The sequence below is a fragment of the Schistocerca gregaria genome, chromosome 2 (genome assembly GCF_023897955.1).
Source record: "Schistocerca gregaria isolate iqSchGreg1 chromosome 2, iqSchGreg1.2, whole genome shotgun sequence".
NCBI lineage: Eukaryota > Metazoa > Arthropoda > Insecta > Orthoptera > Acrididae > Schistocerca > Schistocerca gregaria.
The window spans coordinates 844,817,342-844,832,244 of record NC_064921.1 but is presented as its reverse complement, the minus strand read 5'-3'; the positions used below and the strand labels follow the sequence as shown (position 1 = coordinate 844,832,244).

Below are 14,903 nucleotides of genomic sequence, written 5' to 3'. Positions count from 1 at the left end.
AGACTGTTCTGTGCATACGTCGAATCAATTTTCGTAGGTTTCCTTATTGTACTGGGTATTTTTAATATAGCACAGGTTTTCTTCCACATCTAGTGTGAACCCACATTCCTTACCGGTGGACATTTTATGCCACGTTTGGTGATAGGGAATTGATTGCCTAGCAAATTGCTTCTGTGCCTCGGCTGGCGGCTGAATAAATCCTCACAATCACAGGTTAACTAGGTTCGTGGATGGATTTGGAACATCTGACATAAGGTACCGATTCTTGGGAGACATTTAAGTACCTACACCAAAGTGAACTGGAATGGTTAATAAATAAAGTGTCACGAAGGACCTTTCATTTTTTTTCCGGGAAGTTAGTTACGAGCTGACACTATCCTTTATCGTTCATTCTGTTGTCCGTTATTTTTATCATTATGTACCAGTTTTACTGAAATTATGTTTTTATTATTGACGGAAAGATAGTCGTTTTCGTATTATCCACCTATTTCGCAGGATAAATTTCGGCTCATTCCGCCATGTGATGCAAGCTTCTGAATGCACACGTGTAGAGCTGAGAGTCAAATGAGTCCCTCCCAGCTGACATTCCGAGGGTGACTACTGTTCTCCCCGTTTGCAACAGATAATAGTCATCGTCTCGCCATCACGTTCGTTCTTAAAAGTTAGCTCGAAAGTTTAGCCCGAAATGAATTTTACTAAAAAATTAAAAGGCGCTTCGTTCTCCAAGATAAAGATAAAGAATGGCATATTACGGCAGTCCTTCGTACATGTCTCAGCCAAGGTGAAGTTTGCATTATCGATCTTCTGACTTTGATGCTAACAGCCGCGAAGTCGACTCCTGTCCCAAATTGTTCATCTCAGAACAGCAGTTGCATCCTACGCACTCAATTATTTATTGGATGCGTGCCAATCTATGTCTTCCCCTATATCAATACCCTCTGGATGTGTGAACAATGTCCCATCATCCCGTCCCAGCATCTTGTCAGTATTTCCAATAATCTGTTACTCGTGTGGTCTGTGAAGAATCTCCTCCTAGCTTATCAGTACACGTAATTTGTAGCTCCTTCTAGAGAACACGTCTCATACGATTCTCCTCTTTTCCGTTTTTCCCAACGTCCATGATTCACGACAAAACAATGCTGTACTCCGAAGGTTGTTGTTGTTGTTGTTGTTGTTGTTGTTGTGGTCTTTAGTCCGAAGACTGGTTTGATGCAGCTCTCCATGGTACTCTATCATGTGAAAATCTCTCCATTCTCCGAATAGCTTCTGCAAAATGATTCCTTTTCAATACGCTTACTGTATGTATCTCTCTGACTCGCTCAACAATTTTCACCCGCCCCTTCCCCCAGCACACACACACACACACACACACACACACACACACACACACACACACACACACACACACACACTTCCTTACAATATTAAACTCGTTCTCTTTTGACGTTTGAGAACGTGTCCTATCAACCGATACCTTCCCCATTCCCATTCAGCACCTCCTCTCTATTACGTGGTCTACCCATCTAATTTCTGCAATACTTCACCTGAAAAGCTTCCGTTTTCTTCTTGTCTGAAGTGTTTATCGCCCACGTTTCACTCCCGACCAAGGCTCCAGGTATATACCTTTAGGAAACACTTCCTAACACATAAAATTTATATTCGACGAAAGCAAATTTGTCTTCTTCAAAACCCCTTTTCTTGCCATTGCCAGTCTACATTTTATATCCTCTCCACTTCGTTCATAATCAATTCGACTACATTTCGTTACCCTTTTTCTGCTATTGTTGATGTTCACCTTGTATCCTCCTTTCATGACCTTATCCATTTCATTCAGCTGCTCCCCCAAGTCCTTTTCAATCGCTGACACAACTACATTGTCATCGGCAAACCTCAAAGTTTTTAATTCTTCTCTCAGAATAATTCCTTCTCCAAATTTTTCTTTGTTTTCCTTTACTGCTTGCTCAGTATGCAGATTGAATAACATTGGGTATAGGCTACAAACCTGTCTCAGTCTCTTTTCAACCATTGCTTCCCTTCCATGCCCCTCGATTCAAACGCACAATCTCAGAAATTTCTTCTTCTAATTGAAGGTAACGTTCGAAGCGAGTTATTTCATTAGGCCACTATTTCTCTGTTTACCTGAGCTAATCTGCTTCTTATACCCTCCTTACTTCGTCCGTCATCGAAAAAAATCAAAGAAAGGCAGCTCGTTTTGTATTTTCACGAAGTAGAGGGTGAGTGTCACGGATATGATAAGCCAGTTCGAATATCAATCACAGAGAACTAAGGCGTTTTTCGTTGCAAAAAGGTTTTTCGAAATTAGAGTCAGCAACTTTCTCCTTTTAATGGTCTTATATTTTGTTGACTCCCACGTATATAAGGAACAATGATCATCACAATAAATTTAGATGTTCATTAGTAAACCACCATCACGATTCTCTGAAGACTCAAACTCCGATGTATAAAACATCAAACGTCTGATTACTTTAAAATTAGTTAATGTGTTAAATATTTGACGTTAAACATGCAAGCGGGAAACAGTTTAGAAAAGATCCGAAATTACCTTTAAAGTTTGTTGGAAGTCACTAAGGGCTCTCTCTATCAAACAGCTGAAGATTACAGTCTAGGTAATACGACCTTTGTTTCAAACAAAAGCTAGTTTTGAATGCATCTCAATGTGTATGACGTTTTATCTCCTGAGACAGGAGTCGTACAATGATATACTTTTTACACATATTCACTGGCATACGTGGATAGTGCCTACAAAAATATTAACGAATACAGTTAGTAGTAAATCAGTAATAAATTAAATTATCATAGCTGATGCTGAAGTTCTACTACATGAACGATCAAAAAGTAGTAAATAATAAACTTTCTTCCACATTTTGCAGGCGGCTACTCTGCTACTTCTCATTTGTTTCCTTTTTTCCCCCGATTTACTCTCAATCAATAATCTATATTCATCTGACCGTTCATTCCATTCAACAGATCTTGCAATTCTTCTTCATTTGAGAATAGCAATGTAATCAGAGAATCTTATCGTTGATATCCTTTCTATTTGAAATTTAAGTCCACTCTAGTATCTTTCTTTTGTTTCCGTTATATCTTCTTCGATGTATAGACTCAACAGCAGGGATGAAGACTACAATCCTATCCTACAATCTGTTGAATCCGAGCACTTCGTTCTTGGTCTTCCCGTCTTCTTGTTCCTCTTGATTCGTGCACGTATTGTATAGTTCCTATAGCTTGCCCCCCCACCTTTTAACAAGTTGATTAAGGCAACATTTTAAATCGGTCCAGTAATTACGTGGTACATTGAGAATCAAGTTATTTAGATTTTGTACATGGCTCGAGCAGCATCCATAGGATGAAACCTTCTTGTAGAGAGCTTTCCTTGGCCCAAGTGTTGCGTACGTGACGCTTGTGCACCATCAGTACGTTTGTGAGGAAAACCAAGTGACAACAACCATGTTATGCATGTTTAGTTATTATGGAGAAGAAATTTTATATCTGACTGGCGCCTTGCGGCTGTATTTTAATGTACCTCTGCCACAATATGTAACCCAGTTGTTGGTATTTTCCTCTGGAGAAGACGTTTTTATAACTGTTGAAGTCATGGTAAAGGGGTTTTAATAAACGTTCTATTTTGCAACTGTTTTGCCATTTATTATTTCTACAAGATGAATCAAAATTTTTGTTGTCCCTTTAAGACGAGAAGTAGTCAACCTGCGACTGGGAATGTGCACCTTGCACCGGTTTAGGCATTTAGGAATACAGATTTCTCGAAAGTGTAACGATAAGCGAACAGTGTGAGAGTGGTTAATGTACCCTCTGACAGACATCTAATTGTGAACTACAGAATAACCATGTGGATGTTATTTTGCTTAAAAGATAACAGAATTTCTCCACTTCTTCTTCTTCGTGGCCCCCAATTTTGGTATTTCATATACTGCTAGTCACATTTATGCATATTTCTAGTCACATTTCTAGGCGCTGCAGTCTGGAGCCGCGAGGCCACTACGATCGCAGGTTCGAATCCTGCCTCGGGCATGGATGTGAGTGATGTCCTTAGGTTAGTTAGGTTTCAATAGTTCTAGGGGACTGATGACCTCAGAAGTTGAGTGTCATAGTGCTCAGAGCCATTTGAACATTTCTGCAACCTCCACCAACTTCTGTCTTCTTCGATGACCCGTCAGTCCATATTCAGCCCTTCAAGCTGTTCGTTCCATGGGTGCAGAAAGCCTACAACGTGATGAAAGAAGAAGACGGAGAAGTGTAAAGAGAGCTACGGAAATGACGATAGCTCGATCACGGAAACCGTCATCGAGTACGTAACAAAATGAAACACCTGTAGCCGTCGTTCTGATGGTTTTTTTTTTTTTTACACTGCAACCAATTTCGGTGACTCAGCACACCATCGCCAGGTCTTAACTGACTTCTTAACTGACGCTGAGGGGGTGAACTCCGATGGTATACACGAACCCACTAGTGGCCAATATCTATGACCTGGCTCCGGTAGAAGGCTGTAACAGCTATGTTGTGACTGCAACCATCAACTACCAACTCATCGACTTCAGTGGTGACAACTGGGTAAATGCGACACGGACTTGACGTAAGCGTATGTTTTGGAGAACGCTCTGCTCGTAACACACACGCCGAGCGTAAGCGTCTGGGCGCTGCAGCGTCGTAATCTCCCGCGACACCTCCCCGCCCCTCCCCCTCCCCCCCTCCCCTTGCTCTCCACCCCTCCGCCTCCTCTCTCCCCCCTTCCCCCACCCTGCCTCCCCCTGCCATATTTCACGAGATAACGCAGCGTCTCGGGCGCTGCCGGCGGCACGGCGATTGGCTTGCCCCCCTAACAATGAGTGACATCTTATTAATTTTAGTGCGCTTTAGACGCGGCCGACTACAACGGCCATTTTTACCGCGAAGAAAGCAATATTTATGGTCGCTATTACGGGGCGAAGATATGAGTAATCTTTTACGTGTAGCCGCCCGCGCGCGACTCGGAGAACGCCTCGGCGCATCCGCGCTGCCCGACAATACTGATTTATCGCACCTGTAAGAACGGCGCGGCCGTGAAATATGCGGCGACTTGTCAATGCGCATAGCCGAGGGGCGGCCTATCCCGCGTCCCTCCACGTCGCGAGCCCGGCGGTTGTCGTCTTTTTGAGCAAATATTTCTTCCCCTCGTGTCGGGCGGCGGCTAATTCTACCGAACAAATAAACTCAACGCGCGCGCCGGGTTCGATGTTGACGCTTTCTCGCACGACGCTTCTTAATCAATGTCTCCGTTATCGGCCCGCGCAGAAAGCAGACGTCCGGCGAACAACAGAGTGTGAGGCGGATGACAAATAAGTTGTTGGGACACTCGTATATCATCGCTCTGTTGTCTCGCGTTATTCTGCGGTAAAACAACAAATATCATTCTTCGGCGAGTTACTGAATGTGTGTAGATCGAGACAGAAAAGATGTGATGAATATAGAGCACACAGGCAATCCACTGAGAAATGAGGCAAAGCAAATAAAAATATTGGAACGCAGTATAATTTCAATTTGTCCATTTTATTTGGACTGTTGAGCTCCGTGGCCGTGGATAATGATATTTCACTGAAAAATACGTTAACCAGCCACTTCTTAATGCTGGAAAATTACATGGATCTTCAGTTACTACAGTAGTACAATCTCGACAGCAGTTTGGATGCTGCAGTAGGCATTCTCCTCTCCTTGTTTTTCCTGGCTTTTCTTCTTTTTTGCAACAACACAAACACTTTTTATCATGTATTTTGCACAGGCGCACTGCGTTATCCGCCATGTTGTCGATAACGCAATGCGCCTGTCCAAAATACATGATAAAAAGTGTTTGTGTTGTTGCAAAAAAGAAGAAAAGCCAGGAAAAACAAGGAGAGGAGAATGCCTACTGCAGCATCCAAACTGCTGTCGAGATTGTACTACTGTAGTAACTGAAGATCCATGTAATTTGCCAGCTGAAGATGGGTGCAAACCCGAAATGCATACTGGCGTAAATAAATAAACGCATTAAAAAGTGGCTGGTTGCCGTAATTTTTCAGTGAAATAGCAGTATAATTTAGTTCGCACTGAATAAGATCGCTTGCTTTTGTGAATCGTATCGCAAACGGACATGGATTTCTTCGTGCCTGTTTGTGTGTGTGTGTGTGTGTGTGTGTGTGTGTGTGTGTCTCAGAGAGAGAGAGAGAGAGAGAGAGAGAGAGAGAGAGAGAGAGGGAGGGAGGGAGAGGGAGAGATTACAAGATTCCGTAGAGTGCTGTTATTATGCAAGCACCAAAACTTTTTTTAAAGTTCTGAAGATCTCTTTCACAAAAATTTAATGAAGCATGTATCTACGTATTCGTTATCTGTATTGCGGTAAACTAAATTTGCCTAAACATTTCGCCTACTGAGTCAATAGGAAATCTATTTTATTTTCATGTTATATTACGTTAATGTTTTTTTAATAATACAATTCGCGTTTACGTACCCAAAGATACGGTTTGCAAACACACCTAGGAAACTCGATAAACACACAAGTGAAATATACAGGGAAAGGATCGTTTTGAATTCTTTGTCGTTTAAATACAACATAGTGGGGAGAAAAACGAAATGAACAAGCGAAAGTCTGTTGCAGATGTTTAGTGTTTGGAAGCTACTTTTGCGAAATGTTTCGCAAGGAACACTGACTTTCAGTATGTTACCTACCCTTCCACGAGATATCACAAGCAGGTAAAAAGGCAAATTGGTCAATCACTAAGTAGCCAGTATTCTCCAGATAAAAATGCTGCCAGTGATGTTCATAAAACAAGATAGGCATCACTTTGCCTAGTGTTATTTGTCAAAAACCATTTTCATTATCTCGAAGGATCTACGAAATATTTAGTGTGTGCAAAAAACCCTGTAAGAGATGACAAAATGGATTACGATATCTATGAAGTGGGCACAAAACAAACCCAACGCCATATAATCCGTTCTTTCTTCCTGTTCTGAGGTACAGATCTTGAACATTATCAAAGATTCCCAACATGACTACCCCGTCCTGCTTGCAATCCCGTAGTTACAGTTTTTATAAACTTGCGGACTTTTTATTCAAGTCCCTATCTATGTCTTTGTTGTACGTACTCTAATCAAATATAGTTCTCATCGGACTTTCCGTGTGGTGTATGCGTCCTACAGACATAAAGCAGATCATTTTTTAAAATTTCTTCGTCTGAATCCTCAGCTGTCTTTCAAAACTTTGATGAGTGTATGAGACATAACGTAATGGAACAAGAGGTAAATGAAGCTGGATGAAAAGATCGGTAAAGCAGAAGGGAAATACGCCTACCTAACGCTTCAAGTGTAAAACAGTACGAAGAAGAAAAAGTAGTTGAAATATCATCAGTATAGCGCTTCACACTTTTGTAGTCTCACCGCGGCATACGAATGATGCTAAATGGCGCCCGTCTTCATCGTTTGTTTCGATATTTCGTGTTATAGGGCCCTGAATTTTTGATAAATACACTGTATATTTTTGCGCTTTAATGTCTCGAACAGTATAGTACCATTATGTTTGAAGTACGTTAGACGACCGTTAACAACGAGGAAACACGGTTGTGAATACACAAGCACGTGCGTGAGCTCCACCACATGTACACTTGGAACCAAGTATGAAAACGTTGTTTCATATACGTAATACTCGTATTTCCTAAATTACAGGTAAATCATTGTAATCTAACGTCTATTTCAAATTGTTTAACATCGGAGTGATCGACAGTTACTCTCGGGATGATGAGGGAGCAATGTTACGGTGAAACGAAACATGTGTGTCTTGATGGTCTTCCACTTACAGATTCAGAACTATTCTAATGAAGTCTATGAAAGATGTAACACTGACCCATTATGTCAACATAAAATTTTCTCTGGAGGGGTGGTGATGGATATTCTGTTGAAATTATCTCAAAGCTATTGTTGTAAATAGTAAATGACATTTTCTTACAGATTTAAATTCCTTTACTTTAGTAAAATTTTAAGCCCCTCACAGATTTGAATCAGGTGGTTAGGTCTGTATTACTCATCTTGTTCTCCGATGAATCTGTTACATGTAAGATCACGCACAAAGTTTTATAATTGATATCATGAAAGTACCCAGTCCACTGTCACAGACTTTTTACAAAAAGCATTTTATAATAATATTTGACACAATTTTATCATAGTATAATAAAAGCCTCACACGAATAAATATGTGAAAGCGCTGATTGTAGTAGCAATAAATTTCCGTCACTGGGTTTATTTTATTTTTATTTCATAAGACCACCGAAAAAGTATAATATAAAATTACAGATAGTAAGGACTGGGTAAGGCTACGATAATGGCCTGTAGTGACGGATCAGCCTATAGCGACGATTACCGGGAAATCCCCTGAAATTATTTCGGTAAATCACTAAAACCTCTATCGATCTACCTGGTAAAAATCGTGAGTCGTCATTCATCAATAATATTTCGGTAACTCACAATAACAACGATCTGGTTTAAACTATCTTCCATAGAAGAAAGAACACAAAAAATTTGCCAGACCTTCCGCTTGAACTAAAAAATGTGTCACTGTTATTGGCAGTTTTCAGTTCTTTTCGAAGTCTTAAGAAAGAAGTCAGAGAACGACATGCTCAACAATTTCTAGCCGTTTCTTGTTTCCACTGAAGTGTGTACATCGTCAACAACAATTCTGATTTACAAATTAAATACAATATGAAAAAAACTAATAGCTGGTACCTTAGTACTGACTTAATCGAGCAACATAGTCACACCGATTTTTGAGAAGAGTGTCCCTTAGAAAATTTATTAAATATAAAGACACAATTAGCAGACTGTCTGGAATAAACAACGTAATTAGAGAAAACTCTCGTTCGAGATCAGAACGAACAAATTGTTTGTATTTTGCCGATATTTAGAAGTGCTTCCTTACTATCACATTTTGTACACAGACCATTTTCCAGTAAACTGATGTCCTGTCATTGTAAATGAATCGATTCAAACAACAGTTCAAAGAAATAATTTCGAGTAAGATACATATAAACAGTCTTTTTTAAAAAAAAGACGTCTTCATACTGAAGGGCCAACAAAAAAAACTGAAGCAACTTAATACAATACTTGAGTTACATGTTACTTACGTTACTATGTAATGCCTCGGGCAAATATGTCAGTCTGATTGAAATAATTTCGAAAACCAATATTGAAACTGTGTTTAATACATAAAACTATAACTTTTAACGATAACACGGAGAACTATAGAACAGTTTTCTAAATATGACAAAAGTTCCAGTCAACTAGCAATATATAAAGAACCTTCTCCGTTGAAGCGGATTTATGTCACTTAGCACTGAGATGAAAACTATTTTTTCTTGTACAAGCTCTTCCTTCACTCAGCTTATCACAAGATCAAATAGTAAAATAAATGTAGTCCGGTCGAGAACATAACAATGCATAAACAAGCTTTCATGTCAAGAACAAGAAACCAAAATACTTTAATCTTCCACACATACTGTTATTACATGCCGTTGCTTTACAGCCATTTAAGTGACCATACAAATTTAAAAATTCTTTTCGACTTTATCTAATCCTGACTCCGTAATAAGACACTTTGCTAGCGTAAGAAAAGATTCGACAGAAGATTCATATTCGTTTATTTGAAAAATATTTGTTTGCGAATCCACAGAAAATTTAAATAGAAGAAATAAAGCATAACAGGTTTATCCTCGACAAATTAAATTAAGAGAGTACAGGCAGCTGGCCCGGTCAGATAGTATGTTTCGAGGCAGAGATTTTCAACTTCTTATTGTGTAAGTATGCGAAAAGCCGCATAACGTACTACAGTAAGAAATTTAGCTTTTATAATGCAAATATGCACCTTGTCTTCTGAAACAGCAATTTCAATTAAAGTTATCCCCAATAATTTACCTGACAATATTGTGTTGTTCGAAGAAAACACATCACATAAAATTTTTTTGTGCCAATTAGTTTACACTGATACAACGTCCTTGGACAACAACGACATAACATAACTTACAGCCAATAGTCAAAGATATTGAACAGAACACCGCAGCGAATAGTATAGTTCAGAGAGACCACCAAACCAACTACTCATGTCACTGCAAATTCTCATGTTCCGTCAGGTTTCCTGCCTGCTACAGTCTACTACTTGTTTTTCATTTTATCCACTTTACCAACTCTAACCGTGAATATGAGGCAAAACCATAAATAGAGTCAAACAGGAGTGAACTAATAACAATAATCATATGTATGGTAAACAGCTATAATGACGCTGAAAAACAAAACAAACTGAGCTTAAGAACCAGAATTCTTCAGAGTGTAGTAAATAGTGTCCAACAAGTCAAATGTCAGTCTAATATTAACCTGCTGTTTGTATATGACAGTGAAAACAGTTAATGCCTTTTTTTAAATGTTTTGTTAAGTTGTGAAAATTATAGGTTAACTATGATGATCGAGGTGTTACAGTTCTTTGCCTTTTGACAATTGTAGGTTTTATGGCAAGTACAAGAATACAAAATTTCGTTTCCAATTATTTCAACTGAAGTTGTATAATATATTCCTTCTTTCCCAATAATAAATCGTTCGGCGACTATTCTCTGAAAACAAAGCCCGAGCAGCAGTTACAGTATCCATTACATGCTCAGCGATATAAGCAGGATATTTCGCACACTCAGAATCAAATGTAAACAAGATTTTGATTGCACAGTTTTGACATCTTTTGTCCATAAATATACTCAACAGGCAAAGATCCAAAACATGTTAAGTATCATCATGGAAGAGAGAGATATCCAACCATCATTAAGGTGTCACTAGGATCCAGTATAAAGAAAAAATGAAGAACGAAAAAAGCTAATAATTTGTTCTACTATTACTATGCGAAGTAAGATTACAGTTCATGTACGTGGGGGTATGCGTAATGTATTAGTAATTACGGAAGAATTGTAATCTCTCTAAATTAAACTTCCGTTGCAACACACTTTACCAGAACAACAGTTTTCAAAGATATTCATCTTATGCACCGGCTGAATAACAAAATTAGTTCCCTGCTCTGAGTAATGAAATTCACCAACATTGGGAACGAAAAGTTACTGCAGGTTTACAAATAAAACGTGATTGCCCATTCTAACGATTTTGTTCAGTTATTGACGTAAATACAAGGTAACAGATAAATTACGATATCACGTACATAAAACTGCTGTACTTAATCACAGTTCTTTCGCAGGGAGAAATTTCGATGTATATTAAAAGACATGCTAAGCTGACCACTGGCCACAGGCTCAAGACAAATATCTGTCAACAGTATCCAAAATACGAAAGAAGTTACTTCTTTATTATACAATCAGGTTTCTGAACAGGAGTAGCATAAACAATGTGGCTAAGTGTAGGCTGATGGAAATGTCTGGTACAAAATATAACACCATTCGGCTCATCCAAAAGACATTATCATTACTGCAAGAAACATTATTTCTCTAAGAAAAAGCTCATTGTCAAAACAAAGGAATATTTTGATTCATTTAGGGTGCTAGTAAAATATTTATCTAGCAACTTACAGCAAGTCCTCTAACTTCATGTACACGACTAAGGTCGTTTCAGAAGTGGAAAGTTGTTATGTAATCTGGCAGGCTAATGAAAATACTTGTTAGCAACGAAACACATCTGTTTTAGGTGATCAGTTTAGAATATATGACGCTAACTGTGTCAAGAAAAATTTAACTACTGCAGCACTAGACGGAATGTTTTGCAACGAGGAAGAATGATTTCTGAGCTTGTGAAAACGTTCATCTGCGTCAATTTTACCGCGGCTAGGTAGAATCGAGGTATAAATAACAACAAACTACACACCTTAATCACAAGTTAATACAATGTCTCCACAAAACATCATTTTAGGCGCAATGTGCCATCATAAAGTGTGTTTCTTTGATACACTCTCATTTAATATCCGTGTAAATTATATTAATGTGGCACTTTGCCAAGAAATAATAACCTCATAAAATATCAATATGTGTGAAAAATTCTGATTTACGTGTTTTAAACTCTTTATACAATGTTATTATACTTCGTTTTTACAATCTTTGATCGAAATTCTTGTAATAATCAATGTCTGCAGTGACGTTACAATCTGAAACCAGTTAGTTGTGTGTTCGCCAACAAACAGAATACATCAATTAATGTTAAACTTATAATGAAACGTGGACATTATATAGTCAGTGAGTGTTGTGCTCACTATTATATTTCCAGTGCTTGCTACACGTGAAAAAAATAAATTTGCCCCATTGACTGAAGTAAATACTGGAGCGTCCACCATGTATGTATCAATTGCGTAAATTAGTTCACAGGTTAAATAATGTCTAGGGAACACCACTTCCAATAGGATATTGTGCAGCTCCTCAACCGAGAAGAGCTATAATGCTGAAGTAAGTTTTTTGTAGTCGCAAAAACAATAAACGTGACCAGTACTTTTATATTATTTACACAAATGAAGGCAAACGGTTATATAATGAGCCAATGTAACACAGCCAATGGAAATGGACCATGTGATGATGAAATGCACTCATGTTTATTATTTTTAAATTTTGACATAAGGAACAACACCAAACTTTCGCTATGATCCACTTGAAAACGGTTAAAGGCCTATGTTAGACCCTTTGATTTTATAAATAATTTTAACTGAATAAAAATGCGGATAACTAAAACCAGCTGCTTATGAATTATTGTTCATTCACTACCATAAATTAGTTTTCGGGCCATCTTAGCCTCATCTTCAGATGAGGCATGCACAAATTAGAGATTTATTTTTGTTTTGGGTACCGGATTCCAGCAATGTAACATAAATGTTTCAGAATCTATTGGTCGCAAATATCTGTCTTTCTGTTCAATTAACGAAGAGATTTAATGCGCAATATTCATAATGGCTAATTTTAATAAACATAATAATTTTAAGTCACAAGTATGATGATGATGTCTTCTGAAAAATTTAGCATTTGGCTGTTTCGCAAAACACCTCAACATAGCTCTGACAAGAGATCAAAATTAACAGAAAATATGTCCTGCACGACCAGATACTTTGGAAATAAAATCTATGAATACAATGAGTGACTGCTACGACTGGTCACAGTCTACTATTCGTTATTTTCAGTATTTATGTGTAAAATGTAAGGCCACATAGGTACTTACTCTCAATATACTGTTATTGGATAAACAAATTTGCTATTTTGTTATTTAATTCACATCACTGATTTCGAAATTATAATTTCGTCTTCAGATGTCCCAGAGTTTGACCATTACAAACGCAACTGAAGATAAAATTGTATTATTGCGAAATCGATCATGTGAATTAAATGCTAAGAATAAAATAGATGAACAAGGAATAAAATGACTGTATACTGATGTAACAGCGTACCAAGTACAAGCACAACGCATTTCAGAAGTTTATTCTCATTTTGAAGTTCAACCACTTACTTTAGTATTTTATGTGATGTGTGTGCATGCATTCTGCAATCGAAAAACATGAATCTTCTGATTAGGATGTTAAAAGTCAGAACGTTTATATTTTATGATAGTGGTCAAACGATAAATAGGTACCTGCAGGGCCAGAGAGACAGGAAAACATGCACACAGGCATCACATACAACACCCATCCAAACAGTTGCACCTGAAAATAGAATAAATGCTTGAGACCTGTCATGCTATTTGTGAACAAGAAAGGTAACTACAGTAGTGTTTAAATATTATTAGTGACACAGTTTGAGGCTTTCTTAAAACGTTGATTATGCTGAATGGCGGTGTTCTAACGACGCACAACTGAAGCACCTTCGGCTTCCATCAACTAAAAATCACACTCACACGAAAAAAAAAATATATATATATGAAACGAGACTTACCTTTCTTGGGCGAGCCACCGTCCGAGCCGCTGTCCTCGCTGTGCCGTTGGTGATGGTGGTGGTGGTGATGGTGGTGGTGCGGATGGTGGTGACGCAGACCCCGGGGGTCCACGGGATCGCGCGCTCCCGGCGGCGACACCACCAGGGAGGCGGCGAAGCGGTGCGCCGGCCCTGGGGGCAGGAAGCCGAAGCCGAGCCCTGGGACGGGAACGGGCAGCGCCAGGTGAGCCGCCGGGTGTCCGAGAGGCGCGTGGAACGCCGCCCCCGGGCCCGCCGCCCAGCCGCCGCCGCCTCCGCCCCCAGCGCCCGTCGCCCCCGACGACGAGGCGGACGCTGCGGCGGCCGCCGCGGCCGCGTACAGTTGCAGCGGGGGCGGCAGCGCGCCCGCCGCCGACTCGAGCACCATGCCGCCGCCGGCGCCGCCGCCCGCGGTGCCTACGGCCGTCTGCCGCAGCGCATATCGGCTCGGCAGCAGCGCTCAGCTTCTCCGGGACATTTGCGCAGAGACAATCCCTCCAATGCACCTTTAATCTACTATCGACTAATTCCAACACACCGATTATTACGTCACAGTCACAAAGAAAGTCTGTACACGCCGCTCACTTCTGCAACGCCACTCCTAAAACTGAGATTGACTCATTCGATAAAGTCCCTTTTGACGCAGCCCAATTTACCCTGAGCCATTTGACCTTGCCCCATTTGACGAGACCCAGTCTGACTCAGCCCCATTCGAAGCTGCCCCATTTGACTCTGCCCAATTTGACGCAGTCCTTTTCGACTCTCCCACCGTTCGTCCCCTCCTGCTTCGTCGATGGCCGGAACTACTTTCCGGGCAACACCCACAACACTCAGCTGACCGGTTGCAGCACTGCACTCACACACAGTGGCCGGTGACCCCGCGCGCGTGCCGGACAGTTGGCAACAGTGCACGCGCACCAGCTGTCTCCCGTCGTGAACGGTGCTCGGCGCTCAGAGCTCGGG

General features: G+C 40.0%; 1 protein-coding gene across 1 annotated transcript in view; it reads right to left on the bottom strand.

The window, feature by feature from the left end:
* Positions 1–14,403, bottom strand: part of LOC126335200 (homeobox protein unc-4 homolog) — a 434,374-nt gene extending 419,971 nt beyond the window's left edge. Inside the window, exon 1 of the mRNA XM_049998211.1 lies at positions 13,923–14,403. Within this exon, the coding sequence (XP_049854168.1) occupies positions 13,923–14,328 (406 nt within the window). The 5' untranslated portion in view covers positions 14,329–14,403. The remainder of the gene's footprint in view (positions 1–13,922) is intronic.
* Positions 14,404–14,903: the final 500 nt, after the last annotated feature.